This window comes from Nerophis lumbriciformis, linkage group LG11 (assembly GCF_033978685.3).
Source record: "Nerophis lumbriciformis linkage group LG11, RoL_Nlum_v2.1, whole genome shotgun sequence".
In the NCBI taxonomy this organism is placed as follows: domain Eukaryota; kingdom Metazoa; phylum Chordata; class Actinopteri; order Syngnathiformes; family Syngnathidae; genus Nerophis; species Nerophis lumbriciformis.
This window is the reverse complement of record NC_084558.2, coordinates 15,525,828-15,551,331: the sequence shown is the minus strand read 5'-3', so window position 1 is coordinate 15,551,331 and position 25,504 is coordinate 15,525,828. Positions and strand designations below refer to the sequence as shown.

At 39.0% G+C, this 25,504-nt stretch overlaps 1 protein-coding gene across 1 annotated transcript in view; it reads right to left on the bottom strand.

Annotated features, from left to right (window-relative positions):
• The window catches only part of cacna1g (calcium channel, voltage-dependent, T type, alpha 1G subunit), a 329,783-nt gene extending 321,424 nt beyond the window's left edge, over positions 1-8,359 (bottom strand). Inside the window, exon 1 of the mRNA XM_061967247.2 lies at positions 8,267-8,359. Coding sequence (XP_061823231.2) covers positions 8,267-8,359 — 93 coding nt within the window. The remainder of the gene's footprint in view (positions 1-8,266) is intronic.
• Positions 8,360-25,504: the final 17,145 nt, after the last annotated feature.

The window sequence follows — 25,504 nt, the reverse complement described above, 5'->3', positions numbered from 1 at the left end:
GAGCTACTCGTTTATTAATGGACCAAAAGACGCTCGAACAAAAAACCTTTTCCCAAAATAAATCCCAGCCAGTATGTATGCTAATTCTGTCTGTCACACGTCTGAATGCGATTATCAAAGGGGTCAGACACCCTCATCATAGACACACACACACATCTATGTATGGACAGACAAGCACAAGGTTATGCATACATTACATAAGCTTGTGCTTCATGACAAGAGGACAAAAGGGGAGGCTTACTGTCATCCACCATTCATTCAGGTCTTTTTTCTCCACACAGATAATATTTTACTTTTCAGCACGATTACGATCATTGTCACATGTCACAATATCTACCAAATTTTTTGGAGCATAATGTGCACCGGATTACAAAGCGCACTGCCGATGAGCTGGTCTATTCAGGTCTATTTTCATATAGAAGGCGCACCGGATTTTAAGACGCATGAAAGAGGTCATATTATGATTTTTTTTTTCTAAACTGAAAACACTTCCTTGTGGTCTATATAACGTGTAATGGTGGTTCTTTGGTCAAAATGTAGCATAGATTATATTTTAAAGACTATCTCCAAGCCGCTTTCCGACTGTCCTTCAGGATGCGCCGTTTTGTGGGCGGTCTTACTTATGTGCCTCCACTTCGACTGTGTCTTCTCTTCATCATCTTTGTTGTATCAGTAGTTTTTAGCGCTTCCATAGCGAGTCTGCTGGCGGATATAAGTTACAACTGTACGCTACTTTATATTAGAAATGGCAACAGCGGAGAATGAATGCCACACAATAATAGATAAATAGATAGATAGATAGTACTTTATTGATTCCTTCAGGAGAGTTCCCTCAGGAAAATTAAAATTCCAGAAGCAGTGTACAGAATTGAGATCGAATTTAAAAAGTAAAAAGTAAATAATGGGGGTATAAATGGAAACAAAATAGAAAACTATTACAATATAATGAAAATAAAAATAAAAAGCAACAATGACAATAAAAATATAACAGTAAAATAAGAATATAACAAGAGAAACTAGACAGTAGTGACCATGTTATGAAAAAGTATTGCACCGTTATTGTTTTGCATCCCCTGTCATCCTAGTACCCCCCCTCTCCCCCAGAGAGGAGTTGTACAGTCTAATGGCGTGTGGGACAAAGGAGTTTTTTAGTCTATTAGTCCTGCACTTGGGATGAAGCAGTCTAGCACTGAACAGGCTCCTCTGGCTACTGATAACGCTATGCAGAGGGTGACTGTCATCATCCAGGATGCTCACTAGTTTTTCCACAGTCCTCTTCTCTGCCACCGTCACCAGTGAGTCCAGTTTTATTCCCATCGTAGAACCGGCCCGCCTGATCAGTTTCTCCAGTCTGGAGCTGTCCTTCTTAGATGTACTGCCCCCCCCCCAGCACACTACGATGTAGTACAGTACACTGGCAACCACAGACTCGTAGTACATCCACAAAAGTTTTTTACAGACGTTGAAGGAGTCCAGCCTCCTCAGGAAGTACAGCCTGCTCTGTCCTTTCCTGTACAAGTGGTCCGTGTTAAAGGGGAACATTATCACAATTTCAGAAGGGTTAAAACCATTAAAAATCAGTTCCCAGTGGCTTATTTTATTTTTCGAAGTTTTTTTCAAAATTTTACCTATCACGCAATATCCCTAAAAAAAGCTTCAAAGTGCCTGATTTTAACCATCGTTATATACACCCGTCCATTTTCCTGTGACGTCACATAGTGATGCCGATACAAACAAACATGGCAGATAGAACAGCAAGTTTATAGCGACATTAGCTCGGATTCAGACTCAGATTTCATCGGCTTAAGCGATTCAACAGATTACGCATGTATTGAAACGGATGGTTGTAGTGTGGAGGCAGGTAGCGAAAACGAAATTGAAGAAGAAACTGAAGCTATTGAGCCATATCGGTTTGAACCGTATGCAAGCAAAAACGACGAAAATGACACGACAGCCAGCGACACGGGAGAACGCGAGGACGAATTTGGCGATCGCCTTCTAACCGATTGGTATGTGTTTGTTTGGCATTAAAGGAAACTAACAACTATGAACTAGGTTTACAGCATCCATCCATCCATTTTCTACCGCTTATTCCCTTTGGGGTCGCGGGGGGCGCTGGAGCCTATCTCAGCTACAATCGGGCGGAAGGCGGGGTACACCCTGGACAAGTCGCCACCTCATCGCAGGGCCAACACAGATAGACAGACAACATTCACACTCACATCCACACACTAGGGCCAATTTTTAGTGTTGCCAATCAACTTATCCCCAGGTGCATGTCTTTGGAAGTGGGAGGAAGCCGGAGTACCCGGAGGGAACCCACGCAGTCACGGGGAGGACATGCAAACTCCACACAGAAAGATCCCGAGCCCGGGATTGAACCCAAGACTACTCAGGACCTTTGTATTGTGAGGCAGATGCACTAACCCCTCTTCCACCGTGCATATGAAATATATTTGGCAACAACATGCACTTTGAGAGTGCAGACAGCCCAGTTTTCATCAATTAATATATTCTGTAGACATACCCTCATCCGCTCTCTTTTCCTGGGGGTCTGGCGGCAGATTTCTTTGACTTTATCGTTGGAAATGCATCTGCTTTGAGTGTCGCAGGATATCCACACATTCTTGCCATCTCTGTCGTAGCATAGCTTTCGTCGGTAAAGTGTGCGGAACAAACGTCCAATTTCTTGCCACTTTCGCATCTTTGGGCCACTAGTGCAACTTGAATCCGTCCCTGTTCGTGTTGTTACACCCTCCGACAACACACCGACGAGGCATGATGTCTCCAAGGTAAGGAAAACAGTCGAAAAAACGGAAAATAACAGAGCTGATTTGACTCGGTGTTTGTAATGTGTTTGAGAAAATGGCGGATTGCTTCCCGATGTGACGTCACGTTGTGACGTCATCGCTCCGAGAGCGAATAATAGAAAGGCGTTTAATTTGCCAAAATTCACCCATTTAGAGTTCGGAAATCGGTTAAAAAAATATATGGTCTTTTTTCTGCAACATCAAGGTATATATTGATGCTTACATAGGTCTGGTGATAATGTTCCCCTTTAACAGTCCAGTCCACCAAATTAGAGGATAGAGAAAAAGAAGGAGCTGCTTGACGACGGCACAGACTACAATAGCGAGCGCGGGCACATTTTCGGGACTTATGCCGATCTTAAATACTAATCAGCAGGTACCAAAGCAAAGTTGGTTTTGCATAATACTGTAAATCGAAACAAAAAAAGTTGTAGTCCAAAGTCAAAGTCCAATGTCGCACAAAAACATTTTGACTGATCTTTGAGCACAGCGTGTAATACTTTCTATTTTCAAAGAAGTATCAAAGTTTTGGGCTTGCTTGCTATAGTCTTAAATTGAACAGGCGTCAGCCTGCAGTCCACATGTATCTCTTATGTGACTGCCATTTACTGGCCACACTTATCATTACAACTTGTACCAAATAAAATTGCTATGAGGTTGGTAAGCACAACCAGAATTAATACATACATAAGGCGGTTTAAAGGTTTTGAGGCGCACTGTCGATTTTTGAAAAAATGATGAGGATTTTAAGTGCGCCTTATAGTTTTAAAAACACGTTAAATATTTTTTAAAGTTATGTTTTGGGCAGATTGTAATTAAAGGACGACTTCTGCATCTGCTCTGCAAAGTGTGGCTACCTTGCTTCGTAGGGTTAGTATTGGGCAAAGACAGTAAAATAAGTCTGCATTTAACTCCGGAATTCCTCTAGATGCGTAACTGCAACGGAACGGCGCCGTCCTGTAATCTACATCGCCGTTTAGTTGCGGCTCCGCCGTGCAGCGAGATTCCGCGAAGCCGTATTTTTTATTAAATCAACATAAAAAACACAAGATACACTTACAATTAGTGCACCAACCCAAAAAACCTCCCTCCCCCATTTACACTCATTCACACTCATTCACACAAAAGGGTTGTTTCTTTGTGTTATTAATATTCTGGTTCCTACATTATATATCAATATATATCAATACAGTCTGCAAGGGATACAGTCCGTAAGCACACATGATTGTGCGTGCTGCTGGTCCACTAATAGTACTAACCTTTAACAGTTGATTTAAAAAAAATTGCATTAATTACTAGTTTCTATGTAACTGTTTTTATATTGTTTAACTTTCTTTTTTATTCAAGAAAACGTTTTTAATTTATTTATCTTATTTTATTATTATTTTTAAAAAGTACCTTATCTTCACCATACCTGGTTGTCCAAATTAGGCATAATAATGTGTTAAATCCACGACTGTATATATCGGTTGATATCGGTATCGGTTGATATCGGTATCGGTAATTAAAGAGTTGGACAATATCGGAATATCGGATATCGGCAAAAAGCCATTATCGGACATCCCTAATTACAATTTATGGCAATAATTTTCCACATGCATTTTTATGTATTTTTTATTTACTTTTTGCCATATTACTTTGTTTATAATGCTAATGTTGCTTTCATATGCACGTTTTTAATTTATACTTGGGGTACATGAAACACTTATCTACAATAATGTTTTTCCTGCAAAGTACATCATTTTGAATGTTATTTAAAAAAATAAAAAAAAACCTGGTTAAAGATTGCAGTGTAAGTAGTTTTTGAAAATTTTGAGAACATTTAAAAATAATGACAACCGTGATCATTTTGGTCACAATAACCGTGATTAGAAATGTTCAAACCGTGACATCCCTATTGTGTGATGTCATTGCCAATACCCAGCTCTAATCTCAAGGTGGTACGAGAGTGCTTAAGCCAACAAGAACAAAAGAGGACTGCTGTGATTCAATATATTTGAAAGCACTTTGCGAGCATATTATCAGCTCACGACACAAGATGAACAGCGCCAGATAACAAGCTGATCTATTCCACCGCACGCATGCGGCTCACTCTGCTTGACTCTCACATCCAATGCACAAAATGATTTTGTATATTAAAAAAAAAAGAAAACAACAACCTTTTCCATTAGTAGCCGGTTGGGGTTAAAGACATGACATAACTTAATGGAAACGCCTCCACAAAAGCTTTTGTATATTTCCATTTCCAGTAATGCTAATAAGGGTATCTACAAAGGCCAGATTGGCTGAACAATTTTGATTTTACATTCTCACTAAATGCATTTAAAACAATGTTAGTCACATCTCTTTGTTACCATGAAAAAAAAGGTAAATAATCATTGTTAATCCGCTGACAGATATCTTGAATTGTGCACTAAACTCAGAGAAAACCACAATAAACTAAATGTTACTTTCTGAAAAGATTCCACTCATGTTATCAAATTATAATTTATTATTGGAAATCCTATCTACACTCTTTAGCCACTATGGTACATAACACACACATAAATGTACATGCTGAACACAGACTGTAATAGTGTCATCTTTTGAGATAACTCTGATTATTTTAGGGTTATTTGTAGAACTATACAACTTTAAACAACATTTACTAGGTACCACAACATTCATTTATTAGTCATATTGTTTTTCCTTTAAACCAAACTGTCACAACCAGTGTCAAAGGAGAACTGCACTTTTTTTGGAATGTTCATTCACAATCATTATGAAAAGAAAACACACGTCTTTTTTTTTCGATTTTGAAGCTGATAAAGAACTCTTGGAAGATGTAGCTAACTCTTCAATTTTGTAGCCATCAAAGTCCTCTAAACAACTTCAAAACCCTCCATCAATGTTTGTATACACACTGCCAGTATATATTTATATATAAAGTAGTAACAGACACGTTCATAACAACATGTAATATGTACAATATTTACCGTATTTTGGTCATTTTATGCATTACCGTAACTAATTTCCTCGGCACATTTATTTACGTTTCCATAGCAGCACACTTCCGACTTCCTGCAACAAATGTGTGTTCCTACTTCCGGATTCAAACGCGAGTGTTTTCTAATCATGGCAGACTTCGTAACAAACAATGAAGAAGACTATTTTTGGACAAATGAGGATTCAAAACCTTATTTTTCAAAGCTGAATATACGAAGGATGAACTGCTGCTTATAGAAGCGAGCACAAAGAGAGGGTGAAACGTAGACGCAAATGGAAGCCGAGAGAGTGAGGTCGGCGTAACTTGGACGATGTAAATGTGGAACTTGGAGCCAAGCTATGCCAACAGAAATGGAGTGCTTACCCAAAATGAACAGAATACGTCCTCAGCCAGCTGGACCAAACAGACAACTGTCCATCAAGTGAGTCACTATAACATTGATAATGATACATGCAGAACATCATGCGTGTTAGTACAACTACAGTACATACGCTGTCGAGCTAGTTGTGTAGCTAACAAAACATGAAATGTGGGCTAATACTTTACACATACTGTAATATGATTGTTCATTTTTTTTCAGTCAGTACAGATTCGTGTCTTATCGCATTGTCTTGAGCATTACAAACGCAAACGCGTTTTGTGCTGACATAGAAGTTAGCTTATCTCTCGCCGTCGTTAGCTTTTACTGCTAATACCGTAGCACGCTGATGTGTTAGTACGCTAGTTCTTCAGTGTTCGCTCTTACAATAACAATGTTGCTACAGTTTGGTTATTTTACAGGTTACGGAACGTGAATTAAGTATTGTTGGCAATTTTTGAATGCATTTTTAAAGTGATTTAGAGGCAGAATGGATTGCTCCCATTAGCTGCATTGCTAGCCAGCTGGAACGATTCGATTTTTAAGAGATAGAATGCAACAAAAAATAAAACATTGTTTCTTGTTGCCTCTCATAAGCAGTGTTGGGTTAGTTACTGAAAACCAGTAACTAGTTAGTTACTAGTTACTTTATTTCAAAAGTAACTCAGTTACTATCTCAGTTACTTACACCAAAAAGTAATGCATTACTGTGAAAAGTAACTATTTAGTTACTTTTTTTTGTGTTCTTTTTTTTTTTAAAGCTCCCATTAATGCCCTTGCAGCCTTTATTTCAGTACTGTTATTGCACTGGAGAATAATACAATCTGTTGATCAACTTGACATGCATTTGCATCACTGAACTCTGCTCAGCAATGTGGTCTACATACAACACACAAAGACAAAGATATGTTTCAAAGGGCCAATTTATTTCAGGCCAGAACAAATTGACAAAACTATTTTAAATAGCTGCAACATAACATACATAAGTAACAAACAACATAATAACAACATAGCTGTAAACCAAGGAAGTACTTTAACTTTTACTTTACATACCAAAGCCTAACCAGGTGTTTTTTCTCTCAAGGAATTCTGAAATAAAATCATGTCTGAAGCCCAGAACACTCTATGCATTTCCCCGGTTTTAGTTTAGAGAAAAGGAAAGATTGGCCTGGCCCACTAGGATCCCTCTTTTTATTTGTGAACTTTATAGTCTATACATTTAGAGTAATGTGATAATCAAACACTCTAGAAGTCTAGAATGGAAGAGTATATAAGAGAATTGCAGGGTGTGTGTACTATAACTCATAATAACATTGAATTTGATTCAATATCATGTTTTGAGCAATGACAGTTTGAAAGAAAACAAAAACAGCTTTGTTTTATTGGTCAACATTGCAACTTTTTCTAAATTACATTTCACCTTTAAGCTTTTTTATTTCACTTTTGTTATGTTTTTGTTAATTTTAATAGTATTTTTTGAATGTGCTGTGGGCCTTTAAAACATTAGCTGTGGGCCGCAAATGGCCTCCGGGGCACACTTTTGACACCCCTGCTATAGATGATAAAAAATAAAATCTGATAAATCTATCGATAAAAAGCTGAGCCCGGCGACGCATGCGTGTTAAAAACTCTCTCGCTCTCTCTGTCTCCGCCCCTCCCTCACGAATGCTGCTGCGCGCACCCCTCCCTCCCCACACCCAGACACACACACAGCGCGCCTCCTCCCTGTGACACAAGAGATTCAGAAGAACGACACCGCAGGGCTGCAATAAAACACACTCAGATCTTCTGTTTCTAGCCGATACTACATACAAAATAACATAAAATAACGCAATAACGCATCATATAGTAACGGTAACTGAGCTACTGAATATAAAAAATAACGTGTTAGATTACTAGTTACCGCCAAAAATAACGGCGTTACAGTAACGCGTTAGTCCCAAAACTGCTCATAAGTATTGTGAATAATAGGCAAAATTCCCAAAAAAGTGAAGTTCCCCTTTTAAGATGAATAACATATATTGGGGTCTGAAAATTAATGCACAGTTGGAACAGAAGATGCATGTTGAAACAAAATGCAACGAGCTAATAAAACTTCGAAAATGGTCTTACCTGTAATATTTTGCATCTCTCCGATTTGCAGTCGATGTCCTCACAGGGATGAAACATTCCCAAGGTTACACAGTTCAGCAGGATCACCAACATGGAGGCTCGCTCAAACCATGTATAAGAAAAGGCAGTCAAGGAACACAACTGAGAGAGGACCGTACACAGAAATACACACAACACTTTAAAAACAAGTTGCGCTTGCAGATTTCTCCAATGACCTCAAGGAAATAGGAGGCTCACCTGTGGCTGTTCTGAAGGTCATTGTTAACTGATAACCTTTTTGCAAGGCTTTATAGAAAACACTCAGTGCTGGGTATGCACTTAAAAAAACAAACTAAAAAAACCACCCCAAAAACCCGAAAAACGCCTGGGTAAGGCAAAAACGAAACACAACAGATGCTGACAGACTTGGTAAGGTCATGATGAAGCATCTGGCATTGGCGTTGAAAAGAATGTGCAGACATCTTGATGCTCAGCACATTGCTTTAATTGATTCTGGTGGGCATCTCTATTGGAGGCTTTTTTGCACTAATACCAGTCTCTGTTGAACTAATCAGGGACAGCGCCACACAAACCACATAAAAAGGACTTGGTGTGTGCTGTACCACTGTTTCCTCAAGGTCCACAAAATGTTCTATCAGTGCTGTATTGTTAAAATCATAAATCATGGGACAGAATATCAAATTTGCGATTCTTTTTTTTACAATAAAATAGTGATATTTAATGTCTTAAAATATTTTTTTAAATATTAATATTTTTTTAAATCATGTTTTGGGCCGATTGTAACAATATCTGCACCTCCGCTCTGCAAAGTGTCATTGTCGTTGTGCAGGGTTTGTGGTGAGCAACGCAGTACAAGAGTTCGGCAGTTAAGCATTTTTTTTTTTACATTTAAATATAACCTATAGTAGGAAGGGGATTCCTATGGCCCCTATTCGTCGCGATTTACCTGACACGTGAAATAAGGAAAATCGGGAGGGATGGCACTATTCACTTTAGCCGCCAGATAGCAGTAGTGTTGAATATCTTAAAATGTGTTTTGTGGCAAATTCAACTTTTGAACATAGTTTCTGTGTAATGTGGGGCTTTCCATCATTTTCAGCAGACTGCATTGCAAAATGATTAACCACATAAGGTTAATTCATTTGGGTGTGAGCTTGCATGCAGCTTTGGATGCCTCTGCCCGCAGGTTTGTGTGGTCGAGGCTACGTTGTGGCGTCACAGCAAGGCAGACGTACTTATTTGGACCCATCCATCCATTTTCTACCGCTTGTCCCTTTTGGGGCGGCGGGGGGTGCTGGAGCCTATCTCAGCTGCATTCAGGCGGAAGGCGGGGTACACCCTGGACAAGTCGCCACCTCATCGCAGGGCCAACACAGATAGACAGACAACATTCACACTCACATTCACACACTCGGGCCAATTTAGTGTTGCCAATCAACCTATCCCCAGGTGCATGTCTTTGGAGGTGGGAGGAAGCCGTAGTACCCAGAGGGAACCCACGTAGTCACGGGGAGAACATGCAAACTCCACACAGAAAGATCGGGATTGAACCCAGGACTATTCAGGACCTTCGTATTGTGAGGCACATGCACTAACCCCTGTACCACCGTGCTGCCCACTTATTTGGACCTATTATGCAAAACCGACTTATTTGGACCTATTATGCAAAACCAACTTTTGTTACTTATTGGTACTAGGGTTGTCCCAATACCAATATTTTAGTACCGGTACCGGGACCAAAAGTATTCTGATACTTTGATACTTTTAAAAATAAAGTGCACCACATGGCTTCAAAATGACTTAATTTTAACACATAATCTAAAAATACATTAAACATGTGGTTCTTATTGCACTCAAAGAACAATTTTAGAAGATTAAAATACTAATTCAGAGGCATTAAAGGCCTACTGAAACCCACTACTACCGACCACGCAGTCTGATAGTTTATATATCAATGATGAAATCGTAACATTGCAACACATGCCAATACGGCCGAGTTAGTTTACTAAAGTGCAATTTTAAATTTTGCGCAACATATCCTGCTGAAAACGTCTCGGTATGATGACGTCAGCGCGTGACGTCACGGATTGTAGAGGACATTTTGAGACAGCATGTGGGCCAGCTATTAAGTCGTATGTTTCATCGCAAAATTCCACAGTATTCTGGACATCTGTGTTGGTGAATCTTTTGCAATTTGTTCAATGAACAATGGAGACAGCAAAGAAGACAACTGTAGGTGGGAAGCGGTGTATTGCGGCCGACTGCAGCAACACAAACACGGCCGGTGTTTCATTGTTTACATTCCCGGAAGATGACAGTCAAGCTTTACCATTGACCTGTGGAGAACTGGGACAACAGAGACTCTTACCAGGAGGACTTTGAGTTGGAAACGCAGACACGGTACCGTGAGTACGCATGCAGCTGCGGCTTCCAAACATTTGATCGCTTGCCCGTACGTGCGTGCCCCTATGTGCATGTCACGTACGTAACTTTGGGGACTTTGGGGAAATATATGTGCTGTATGAACTTTGGGGAGGTGAACGGTACTTTGGGCTGTGGGATTGAGTGTGTTGTGCACGTTTGATTGTATTGGCGGGTTATATGGACGGGAGGGGGGAGTTGTTTGTTATGCGGGATTAATTTGTGGCATATAAAATATAAGTCTGGTTGTGTTGTGGCTAATAGAGTATATATATGTCTAGTGTTTATTTACTGTTTTAGTCATTCTCAGCTGAATATCAGGTCCCACCCGCCTCTCACAGCATCTTCCCTATCTGAATCGCTCCCACTGCCCTCTAGTCCTTCACTCTCACTTTCCTCATCCACAAATTTTTCATCCTCGCTCAAATTAATGGGGAAATCGTCGCTTTCTCGGTCAGAATCGCTCTCGCTGCTGGTGGCCATGATTGTAAACAATGTGCAGATGTGAGGAGCTCCACAACCTGTGACGTCACGCTACTCGTCTGCTACTTCCGGTACAGGCAAGGCTTTTTTATCAGCGACCAAAAGTTGCGAACTTTATCGTCGATGTTCTCTACTAAATCCTTTCAGCAAAAATATGGCAATATCGCAAAATGATCAAGTATGACACATAGAATGGACCTGCTATCCCCGTTTAAATAAGAAAATCGCATTTCAGTAGGCCTTTAAACACTTTGAGCTTTTTTTTGTTGTACTTAAAAAACAGTTTACAAATGTGTATATTACATATAGCCTGCCATAATCTAGGATTAGGTTAGAACATAATAGAAAGCTGACCATCCATCCATCCATTTTCTACCGCTTGTCCCTCTCAAGATTGCGGGAACCTATCCCAGCTGCATTCCCATCTCATCGCAGGGCTAACACAGATAGACAGACAACATTCACACTCACATTCACACACTAGGGACCATTTAGTGTTGCCAATCAACCTATCCCCAGGTGCATGTCCTTGGAGGTGGGAAGAAGCCGGAGTACCCGGAGACACCCCACACAGTCACGGGGAGAACATGCAAACTCCACATTGAAAGACCCCGAGCTTGGTGATTGAACCCAAGACCTTCTTATTGTGAGGCACCAGCACTAACCACTAACCACCGTCCTGCCTAGATTTATTGACATTATGCTTTATGATTTATGTTTGGCACTATGCACTTTGTCTACGCTTGAAGAAAAATACAATCATTAGCAAATACTAAAAACAATAATATAGCTAAATGCATGTACAAATTGTAGGAATATGTTCCGGAATTCAGTCATTTTACTTGCATTAGTTTACGTTACATGCATGGGTGGTTTGGACTCTTCTAATATTTGGCATCAAGCCAGACAGCTGTGTGTGTGTATGGGCACAGCAAAGGAGCTAGTTAACTATATTAACTGTTGATCTGACTGCTTGTTATTTAATTGTTTAGCTAAGTTTGAAGCAAATAATGTAATATATTGTAATACTGTAATCATGCCACCTATGGCGAGGCATGTTTCAAAGCAGTGCTTGCAGAGTGACGCTTCCGTGTTCTAAGCATCATCTTTATTGGTAGTTTTGAAACCCAAATACCTTCATATTGCGCTTCACGCACCCTCTTTATTAACCAGTAGAATTGCTTTTACTTGCCATTTTCCCTCTACTCACTGTTTCTCCTGACACACTCAACATGTTCCTCCGCTGTGTATGCCACCGCCACACGGCAGCATGTGGATGAAAAACATGCTTTTTCAAAGGCAGTATAGCACAGTTTTTTATCCATTAGTACCGCGGTACTTTATTAAAACTGGTATAACGTACAACCCTAATTGGTACCTTGGAATCTGCATAAGTCCACATTTTTTTAAATCAAACCTTGGAGATATTTATAAAATAATCTTGCCTTCCTTTGTGCTTCTTCCAAACGAGCCGATTGAAATTTGCCCCATTTGTGACATCAGAGGATATCTCCATATATAGTAAAGTTTTATCAGAAGAGCTCTGCGTGAATCTGCCATTGTACTCCGACGCTGTAGTCAATTAGCTTTCTTTTTCTCTATCTATTGTGGGGCAGACTGACTCGTACATGCACATGCATCCTCCCCTGTTGCCATTTCTAATACAAAGTAGCCTAAAGTTGTAACTTATTTCTGTCAGTAGACTCGATATGGAAGCGCTAAAAACGACAACATCGCTGACGAGCAAAAGACGCAGTCAAAGTGGAGGCATGTAGATAAGGCTGCCTAAAAAACGGCACATTCTAAAGAGATGGTCAAAAAGCGGCTTGAAGACAAGTCTGTAAAACATAATCCATGCAAAATGTGTACCACAAAGTGACAAAGACAAATTTTTAACCAACGCATATCCAATATATATTAGTTAGACTACAAGGAAGCATTTTAAAATCTTGATTAATATCATCATCGCTCCAGTACCCTGAAGTGACATGAAAGATTGGAAATTCAAATGTAAATGGATAATTTGAAATACAAAGTTATTTGACTCAGTTTGTCCAACAAAATATTACTGTCAAATTTGATTTTAAGCCGCATTTTAAATTTATCAGTGAACTACAGTATGTAGAATATTGCAATACATCAAAATATGTATTGCAATATTGTGAAGTACATACTGTACTTCACAATATGTGTACTTGTGAAGTACTTCACAAAATACTTCACAAGTATTTTGTGAAGTACTTTACAAAATGCAAGTACACATATTTATCACGTCCTTTTCAACAAATTGTATGCTGATGATACTTCAATTTAAATGAATTCTGAAATCACACATTCATATCTATTGTAGAACACACATGTCAAACTCAAAGCCTACAAATCATGTGCATAAATAAGGCACTTAACATTTCTTTCTCAATGTATTTTTTCTTTCAATTGTGACAAAAATACTGCATATAATTGCATATCTTCTTAACCATAATATATCTGATCATGTAGCAAGGTATTCCAAGCATTTTCTGGTCTCAAAATAAATAAATATTTGCTTGTCCTTGACTTACGATTTTAAAGCAAGTTATCCATCAATTTGTTAGTAAAATTTAATGATCAAATGCTTGGAAATGTGTATAATAATATCACATTTGAAAGGCGATTATATGTTTATTTTCAAACATTTTCACTGTTGCAAGCGGCTCTTGAAAAGATGATTGCGACGTGGCCCATTACTGAAGTTTGACACCCCTGGTACAGAGGGTCAGCGTCAGCACCCTGCTTTATCCCAGTTTAACAATGTTAGGAGAATATATCACCCGTGTGGCAGTGTGTGCATGTGTTTGTGTTTACGTGTGCTTGTTGTATGATCTAAAAAGAGAAACGTCCCACAAAAGACGGATGACCTGCCTCCGTTTTATTACATTAGCCGCAACTTGCTCATTTATCCCGCCAACCTATAACGCAGTTGGGTCAGCGTGGACCTGACAAAAGGGGGCAAAAGTGGCAACAATACCATTTGTCATGTTGCAGACAACCTTAATAATCATGCTGATGGGAATCTTCTAGATATCGTATCAGAACCCCCACGATTTTGCAGATCTTTTTTGAGATGGTCGGTGCCTCAAAAGCCTCTCACAGAAATGTTTATGAAATGTACAGCTAGAGTTGCAATAAATGTACAATTAATTGATTATCCCTTCTGGAAAAGGTTATGTTTAACGTGGGACTGTCACATTTAATTTTCTTCCCAAGACAATAAGTTGGTAGAAAAACAGTGTTAGTAAATAATTATGCTTTGTAAGCCAGGGTTCATTCGTTGATTATGGACCACAAGTCGAAGCCAAAATGATATCTGTCGGTGCTTGTTTCTGTTTCTTTAACATTGGCACTGACTTTGTAGAAGTACAACAAAGACTCTGACTGAGTGACACATTCATCTGCAAATCACTGGACAGATTGGACCTGAATATTGGCACCAAGCATACATAAATACATGAGTTGAAGAATTATTCAAAGTGAACATTGATACAATTCTCATAGATAGTGGCTCTCATACAAGATTGAACCCTGGTTTTGAATAATAGATGCAGACTGCAGGCGAAATCGAAGGAGATGGCCACAGAGAACCTCAGTAGCATCAGTTGGTTAATGATGGCTGCATGCGGAAGGCAGCACAGGATTATGTCACACACTGAAGAAAGCGCAGAAGGTGCTGTGAGTCCAAAGGGATGCAATTAAAAAGATCAGTGGTTGGTGGGATGATTAAATTGGAAACACAAATCCCCAAACCTCGACTTTTTAGAGAGCACAAACTGTTATCGACATAAAAAACTGCAATAGTCACAATTTGAAAAGTGCGTCGTTTTGAAATAATGAGTTTGTGTGTGGCACCTGTGTAAACATCTGACACCAAAAAACCCTCTCCTTCCATAAGTTAACCAATAAACTTCAAAGCTGACTCCACATTTGAGAAAACAAATAAATCAATCAAAGTTTATTTGTATAGCCCTTAATCACAAGTGTCTGGAAGGGCTGCTAACATACTTAGAAGTGTGGTTGTCAATCGCTTACAAGGAAAAGTCAAAGTTTGCGATTTTTCCCTCAATGTGGCCCCCGAGTCAAAATAATTGCCCAGGTCTGCTTTATCCAGTTATCTGGCACTGCACAACAATGGTGGCAAATATTATACAAGACATGTATCCATGTTTTACCACATGTCCTATTTAGGACTGCAGGATCACTGGGCCATTTCCCAGCTGGATTTTGCCAATAAGCAGACTATATCTTGGACTGGACACTAATTTAATGCAAAGTTATAGTGAATTGAGAAGTGATCCCACGCCAGCTGCATGATAGTCCTTTAATATAACTACAGTACTTCAACACGCTATAAACTATACTGTAAATTTAAGTAATTTGGTAACACTTTAGTATGGGGAACATATTCACCATTAATTAGTTGCTTAACAAAGACTTAATTTAGAGTTATTTGGACACTAGGGGAACATATTAGGGTTAGGGTTAGGGTTACTAATAAGCAATAATTCTGAGGTTATTGAGGGAAGACTCTTAGTTAATGGCTTACTGGTTGTATAATAAGGCTATACGGAATAAGGCATTAATAAGTACTTAATAATGACTAATTAAGAGTCAATATGTTACTAATTTGCATGTTAATAAGCAACTAAATAATGGTGAATATGTGTTCCCCATACTAAAGTGTGACCAGTAATTGTTATGGAATATACACCGATTTAACCTGTTTTTATAGAAATGGTACGAAAACAATGTTTTTTTTTTGTTAAAGCTCACATCTGAGGTGAACCTGATATTGTAGCTTGTGAATGTTTACCATAAAAACTCAAACTCATAGACATGCTGCATTGCAGACCCTGTCAGGTGTTGAAATATGTTGTTTATTTGACGTTTTAAGACCTAACAAACTGAGCGAAAACCTGAGAAGAGAAAAGGAAGCCTCAGTCAGCGGGCTAAAGACAAAGCAAGACATTAAATATGTATATTGAACTAATTTAATCAATAACTCTTCCTCTCCTGCCCACAATCCCTTCCTCCATCTCTGCAGCTGCGGGGGTTATGTAATTAAAGCGATAAAGAAAGAATGTTTGCATTGTTCCGCAAGAGTGCCAACACGCGTGCACACATGCAGACGAGGCGCACACCTTCACAGTGTCAGCGAATAAACAAGCAGCAGCGCCCTAAGGGACGGATTCAATTAGAGGAAATATACACAAGGATGTGCCCCGTCAAAACTCTGAGAGGAAGGAGCCTGCTCTGCACCTCACTCACACTCACATCACAGAGGAAGCATGATAACATCTCATCAGCACCTCTAAAAGTATCCTCCTGTGGATTCCCCTCACAGCCTCTCATACCCTCTTCACTCCTTAACAACACATTTCAATGCCCTCTTTATTTTTAAATTTTGCCAAGCTATAGTGCCTCAACTTACGAGCTTGATTAGTTCTATGTTTATTATATAAAATAAAGTTTTTATTTTTCAAAGGCAGTGTGAAAACTGTGATGTTTCCATAGGAGATGCAGATTGTCTGCATCTCCTATGGAAACATCACAATTTTAACACTGCCTTTGAAAAAGAAAAACTTTATTTTAGATAATAAACATAGTAAAAAAAACAACAATACATTAGAATGTGACAACTAGAGCTTGACCAATATGTTTTTTTCAGGGCCAATATTAATTTGCAAAAAAATGTGGCTATACATAATTAGTATACATCAGTAAACAGCTGGACTAAGCTATAGCTTGTTTTTTTAATAGCATTATTTTTAGAAAACGTCACACCAGTAGCAACACACTGTAAAGTGTAATGCGGCGCTAAAGTTGTGGTTAATTTAGCACCAAACGACATCAGGGGAGGACAGCACGGTGGAACAGGGGTTAGTGCGTCTGCCTCACAATACGAAGGTCCTGAGTAGTTGTGAGTTCAGTCCCGGCCTCGGGATCTTTCTGTGTGGAGTTTGCATGTTCTCCCCATGACTGCGTGGGTTCCCTCCGGGTACTCCGGCTTCCTCCCACCTCCAAAGAAATGCACCTGGGGATAGGTTGATTGGCAACACTAAATTGGCCCTAGTGTGTGAATGTGAGTGTGAATGTTGTCTGTCTATCTGTGTTGGCCCTGCGATGAGTTGGCGACTTGTCCAGGGTGTACCCCACCTTCCGCCCGATTGTAGCTGAGATAGGCTCCAGCGCCCCCCGTGACCCCGAAGGGAATAAGCGGTAGAAAAATGGATGGATGGATGGACATCAGGGGATATAACGAACACGCTTATTACGTGTGTCTCGGAAGAGCAACAACATTTGCATTTCAAAATATGGGAAACTCCTGAAAATTGGTAAAAATGTGGGATTCTTCTACATCACAATAACTTGCAAGCTAATCCATTGTATAGTAGTTTATGGATTCAATACATTGTAATCAATGGTGTGCCGTCAGGACCAGCAAGGCCTCTTCTGCTGGCCTAACAAAACCAGAAATCATGATCATAATTAAAAAGAAAAGTATTTTTTAATTTACTTTCCCTAAATAACTTAAAGTATTCATATTCTCTTCATGTCATATTACTCACACCGGTGAATTGAATGATGAATGATAGGTGGTAGTTGGAGGGGCCATTGGCACAAATTGCAGCCACGCTTCCGTCAGTCTACCCCAGGGCAGTTGTGGCTATGAAAGTAGCTTACCACCAGCAAGTGTGAATGAATGATGGGTTCTAGAAGACTTTGGGTACTTAGAAAAGCGCTATATAAATCCCAGGTATATATATATATATATATATATATATATATATATATATATATATATATATATATATATATATATATATATATATATATATATATATATATATATATATATATATATATATTATGCTCCTTCCAGCGCTGTTGTTTTTAGTTTAGAGTTTGTATCCAATCAGAATGCCATGCTGTACCAAATCTGCCAGGGATATTCAGAATCAACAATGCAGGCGTCTGTGCACTGTAAGTGAACGGGCACATACAGGTGATAGACAATTGCGATAGCCAATCAGATCACGAGTTGTTGTCAGTAAGGCCTCTTGCCTTACGTTGAACGTGACATTTACGCGTCCTATGATTGGATACTCACCGGGACCGTTATCGAATACATTTGAGAACATAAAGAGTTGATAAACAGTTGCGATAGCCAATCAGATCACAAGTTGTTGACAGTAGCTTATCTAGGTAGCCTGATGTTAACGAGACTGTGATTGGATACTCACTTGTCATTCCTGCTAAGTTGCAACTTTGCAGGAAGCAAAAATGATTCCCGATCGCGGCCACCGCTGCTGCTCACTGCTCCCCTCACCTCCCAGGGGGTGAACAAGGGAATGGGTAAAATGCAGAGGTTAATTTCACCACACCTAGTGTGTGTGTGTGTGACTATCAGTGGTACTTTAACTTTAAATACAGAGGGGGAAAAAATGTGTCATTTTATCGGTTGTCTTGTGTTGCCAGTGAAGCAGAGACAGGCTTATTAGGAGGAAAAAGTCTCAATCATGACACCAGTTATTATCAAATTTTTCAGAGAACAAGATCCTTTCACATGTTCAAAGGTACTATCGCTATCCTTTTATTATGGTCACAGTGTTTGAGCGTCTCTGACATGGCATGCAGCCAATGTTGATTTCTCCACTGAGGGTTTTTCATTTTCCACTTGTCCTTTGTTTGGCGCACTGTCCCCAGAAGAGTCTTACCCACACTTGGAGGACATAATGGAGGTTAAAGTTCTGTTCTTCTTCTACACTGTCTTATATCGGGTCAATACTTTAATTGCTGACGAGATGTGCTGCCCATTGGAATGTATGCCCCCTGTCATCTGATTATCGGTCCTGCGAGACACCGACACCTACTTAATAATACCACCTTAACATTTGACAACCAAACAATTACAAAGCTGTTCAAAGTCGGGACCCGGGGTGGACCACTCATCTGTGCATCAGTTGGGGACGTCTCTGCGCTGCTGACTTGTCTCCACTCACGATGATCTCTGGCTGGCCCCACTATAGACTGGACTCTCACACTATTAACTAGATCCACTCAAGCAGGGGGAGGGGGTAGAGGGGTTGTCCCCACATATGCGGTCCCCTCCAAGGTTTCTCATTGTATCCCATTGGGTTGAGTTTGTTCTTGCTCTGTTGTGGGATCTGAGCCGAGGATGTCGTTGTGGCTTGTGCAGCCCTTTGAGACACTTGTGATTTAGGGCTATATAAATAAACTTTGACTTTGATTTGATCATCTGCACATGCGTAAAATCCAAGACATTCAGAAATGCAATTGCGCATCAAATAACTTTTTCATGCGAGTACAACTGTTAGACTGCTATATTTATGTATTTTGTCATTTGAAATACATGTTTCACAGTACAAAGGACTAAATGTATAAATGCAATTTTTGCTGGGAATCCTGAAAGCGGTCCCAGAATGCCTTGCAGCACTGTCACAACCTAATAAATTGTACATTAGAACGTTTAATAGATTGTAATGAGACATATATATTAAGAACAAACAAATATAGTGTTATTATATATGTATATATGTATATATGTATATATATATATATATATACATAAATATATATATATATATACATATATATATATATATATATATATATATATATATTTACATATATATATATATATATATATATATATATATATATATATATATATATATATATATATATATATATATATATATACATATATATATATAAACATATACATATATATACATATATATTTATATATACATATATATATATATATATATATATATATATATACATATATATATATATATATATATATATACATATACATATACATATATATATATATATATATACATATACATATACATATACATATATATATATATATATATATATATATATATATATACATTATTATTATATACGTTATTGTCACATATGCATGTACAGTAGATGGCAGTATTGTCCTGTTTAAGAGTGTCACAACATTGCTGTTTACGGCAGACGAACTGCTTTACGGTAGACGAAAACGTGACTGCTGTTGTTGTGTGTTGTTACCGCGCTGGGAGGACGTTAATGAAACTGCCTAACAATAAACCCACATAAGAAACCAAGAACTCGCCCTCGATCATTCTACAGTTATAACGTGATTGGGCAGGCACGCTGTTTATATTGTGGGAAAGCGGACGTGAAAACAGGCTCACTCAGGTCCGCATGGAGCTGGAGGGGGCGTGGCTTACAGCTCCGCCTGAATTTCGGGAGATTTTCGGTAGAAAATTTGTCCCGGGAGGTTTTCGGGAGTCTCCCGGAAAATCCGGGAGGGTTGGCAAGTATGCTGATATTACCACTTTAACTACAACTCATGGTTACTTTTATTGCTCTTAAGGAGTCTGTGGAAAATAGATTTGACAGATCTTATACTTTAATTTCTCTCCAGATGCTTTGCAAGGTTATGACGGTCTAACAACAGGATCCAAATGACAGAGAGGAAATATGTTTTAAAAGTGTACAGCTGCTGTATGTGATCGGCAAATCAAGTTTTAACTCATTCAAACACATTCTCCACTGCTCATATGGCTTTCATGACACTCGGCAAACTAATCCACAGCAGGGAAAGATGAGACCCGCATAGTCGGAGTGCAATCAATAGAGACAAGTCTCCCTGAATTGATATCATCTATTGTGTTTACTGTAACTCAGACACTACGTGATCCAGCATCCATCCAAGCCAAACCACTATACACACACATCACTCTGCTGCATCAATATCCTGCATCAAATATGACACAATCACACCTGTACATGAGTTACATAATAATTAACCCACACTTGTTGCATATACGACACAAAAAGTTTCAATTTGATGGTCATTTGTTAAAATGTATAATGGGGCAATCGGTATGGAAGATGATACCCTATATGACAAACATGCCATCTCATTAGCACTTAATGTTTCAGGTGCAAAAATAGAAACCCTACATTAACAATAAGTGTGCAAAATAAATACAGTGTTTGTGTCGGCTTTTATACAATTTACAAAATACTCTAGCATCTCTAATCTCCCTCCTTGATATTCATGGTGAGCAAATATGTTCTTCTTCTGTCTTTTCTGATCATGGAAATGTATAAGAAACAAAAAACAATGAAAGTGTCAACTGTATATGGCTTGTATACATGCATTTTCATGAAAGGAATAAAAAGAAATGATGAATGATGAAAAATGATAATGGAAACTATCTGAAATCTAAAATGATCTAGGGACGGCGTGGCGCAGTGGAAGAGTGGCCGTGCGCGACCCGAGGGTCCCTGGTTCAATCCCCACCTAGTACCAACCTCGTCATGTCTGTTGTGTCCTGAGCAAGACACTTCACCCTTGCTCCTGATGGGTGCTGGTTAGCGCCTTGCATGGCAGCTCCCTCCATCAGTGTGTGAATGTGTGTGTGAATGGGTAAATGTGGAACTAGTGTCAAAGCGCTTTGAGTACCTTGAAGGTAGAAAAAAGCGCTATACAAGTACAACCCATAAAACATTGTAATGTGATAATTCAGTCTTATTTTTAATAGTTACATGTTAGAAATACAATATAACACAAAATGGACTTTAAGTTATATGAGGATGTCTAAAAAAGTTTGGGGGAAAAATTGATGCTTGACTTAGTTTAGAGTAACCATAGGTTGTCCATTGTTGGGCACCCAAAAATATCTGTTTCTTAGCTGTGGTCCGTATAAGCCGCATCCGTACTCAGTTGTAATACACTTTTATGCCACTTGTGGCAGTAATAACAATATCAAACAGAAGCCATCTGAAGCTTAAGCCATAGAGAAGTTTCGTATATAATTTATAATCAATTTAGTTAAAATTTAATTTAGCACTGCATAATTGTTTGTACCGTAAATGTATTTTTTTATCAGTTTTTCCATCCATCCATCCATTTTCTACTGCTTGTCCCTTTCAGGGTCGCAATGGGTGCTGGAGCCTATCTTTTTATGAGTCTTTTATTATGCGGTATATTTGATAAGTATTTATTTTTGTAATCAGCCAAAACTTGCCGACTTAATTTTTATTTATCGTCAATTAATTTACTTATTGAATATCGGACCAGGCCTACGTATCTGTAGTTTAGACGACAAAATGACCAAGATTTGACTCGAAGAACGAAAAGACTGTTATTAGTTGTATTGCCCAACAGAGGACACTAATCAAACCACCAGTTTCATCTAAAGAAGTAAGAAGTGCCTGGCAAATGTTTTTGTTTCGCAGCAATGTGCCTTCAACTGTGAATAAGTTGCTTTGAGTGTGTGCCAAGAGTCCTAAATGCTTCACCCACAAACTTTCACAAAAATATGGATTTTCCGAAAAACTACTTTTAAAAGGCAGGCTCGGTAAGTACCATTTATGGCAATGGAGGAAAAATGAAACGATGAATAATAAAAGTAGGTCAGAAATGTTTGAAGAATACGCTCGATTTGTTGTGTAGCTAGCTTAGCCTTGTACTGTAAGACAATAGCATCACCGTCCTAAGGCAAAATAAAGAACAATTTTCCTAAAAACTACTTTTAAATGGATCTACTGTGTTTGGCAATGGACGAGTAAGTTAAATAATCCGCTATTATGTTCACAATCTAGCTCGTAGCATACTTTATAACCTTCAGCCTCTATTGTTTCCAACTCTAAGCAGCTGTGCAGCGGAATTATTTACATGACATAGGAGATACACGCCTTTTATTATCACTATAATAATAATAATAATAATTAGCTTTATTGTCTCCGAGGAGAAATTCGTTTTGGACATCAAGACACAGCGTTTTACATACATACATACATACATACATACATACATACATACATACAGTTCATCCGACAATACAGTGACGACAGTGAACAGTGTGCAGGTATATCAGTTAGTTATGAGATCACACATTACACTCCCCCCATATTGCACACCTCCCGTATTGCACTATCCCAATATTGCACTCCTTGTTATTGCATCCGGTTATTACAGTAGTTGTATGTTGTTAAGTGCTATGATTGCTAGTGGGACAAAGGAAAATCTATACCTGTTGAGTTTGTATGTTGCTGTTCTGTACCATTTACCATTTTGGCATCAACACAATTTCACTATGAAGTATGTGGTGTGGGTCACGGGGGATTTTAAGACCCTGCTTCCTCACGGTCTTGTCGAATATTTCTTGAAGGGAACAAGGGGGCTGCAGGCCAATTATTTTACCAACCCTCTTGATAAGGTTTTGAAGTTGGGTTTTGAGTTTGACAGACATATTTCCAAACCATGTGGAGATGCCATAACGGATGACAGATTCAATGTTTGCCTTATAAAATAACATCATGATATTGCTTGCCACACCGTAGACCCCGAGGCTCTTTAGCTTACGGGAGCAAACAGAGTCAACTCGGTTGGCCCAAGTTAACTGGGAATCAAGTTAACTGGGAATCAAAACAAATACCCAAGTACTTATAGGAGGACACCTGCTCCACTCTCTCATGTATACGTCCAGGTTATAGCATTAGAATGTTAGACTAAGTATAGGTTTAACCTTGGCCAGCAGTGTATAGTTCCAGACATATGCGTCACCCGGGTTTCCTTCTTTTCGTCCGTCCGCATCGCCTCCTTCCTTAGTGCCGACAACAAACCACGGTGAGCCGCTGATCTCGCTGTATCATCTGGGATGTTGTGTTGTGGTGAAAGCCATTAAAAACAGATGGCTGGTCGCCGATGTCCATAATGAACAAAATAAGCTAGAAAACTGCAAAAAACTGCAAAAAAAGAAAAGCTGACAGGCGGGGCGTGGTGAGGAGAGGTTCATTTGCGTCTAACAACTCGGTCTCTCAAAACGAACCGATTTAAAAGGGAGCAAAAAAGTGACTTGAAATATGTCTTTGAAGCAAAATCTGTGCAAATGTTTCACCAAACAACCACCATTACATGTTATGTAGACCACAAGGAAGTGTTTTAAATGTTGAAAAAAATAATCATGACTTGACCCCTTTTGTGGATACCTGGCTAGAAATAACAAGCATGGAAAACAGATAAAGAATGTGTGAGGACACATAACATTGGGACAAGGCTTCATTATGCTCTGCATCTCAAAATGTGCATTTGTATCACACAATTGTTGACCTCACTTCTTCTGAATATTAATTCACAATCCCAAAAAACGTATGTCTCACTTTAGTCTGTTACCACAACCGCTGGCTTGATGCAACCTCATGAAACTCTGGCTTCACAACTCCACATTATGCTCACAAGAAAGATTCAGATGAAAGCATCAGAGGACGATCACACGTTTCCCCTCTTGATTAAAAACTTGCTCAGCCTTGAAGTAAAAAGGGCCACAAGTCGGCCTGTGCAAAAGTGAAGGTGGCACGAGTGCAGTGACATTCACACATTCATCATAAGAGGTTTGTGTGTGCGTGTGTCTGTTCCTTCATTAAAAGCTGTCAGTAAGACTGGAAAGAGGACACCAAAATGAAAGAGCAAGACCAAATGGACATATAAAAGTAACATTTAAGTAGAAATGGCACCATGGCATTTTAGGAAAGGATGGAAAGGTGGCAGGCCAACGTTATCCTATCATTGAACTAAGACACTACAAACTAATGTAGTAAGGTTGTATAAAGTCACATTGGTGATGGGCATAGCAATGTATTTGGATATGTTAGAATGATATAGATTGCGTGGAAATGATTACTGATTAACTAACTAATTAATTAAATGAGTGCCGTGCTTGCAACCAGCAGGGGTGTGCAGATGTAGTTAATTGCCTGTCATTAGTCCGGGCTTCAGCATCATGAATGCACAGTCGCAATATGGTAAATCCTTCAGTCATTAATATTCAAACTGAAGTCCATGCATGCCACTTACATAATTGATCAGGAGTTAGGTTAGACTATTATTATCTCATGTCAAGTCAAAACAGGGTTGCATAACTCTAGAATAACATGGCCAAATGTGGAAATAAGAGGTAAATATTGACGCAGCACCCACCATGTTCTATTATCATGTTCTGCTATGTGCTTTTAATACTTTTAATCGCTTGTCCTCATTAGGGTCACAGGTGAGCTGGACTTCAAGTGAGAGGTGGGTTACACGATGGACTGGTCGCCATTCAATAACAGTGCAGATATGAAGCATTCACACTCTCATTCACACACTATGGACAATTTACAGTATCCAATCAACCGAACATGCATGTTTTTTGGGATTTGGGAAGAAGTACTCGGGGGAAAAAAAAAACAACGCACACACAGAGACAACATGCAAACTCC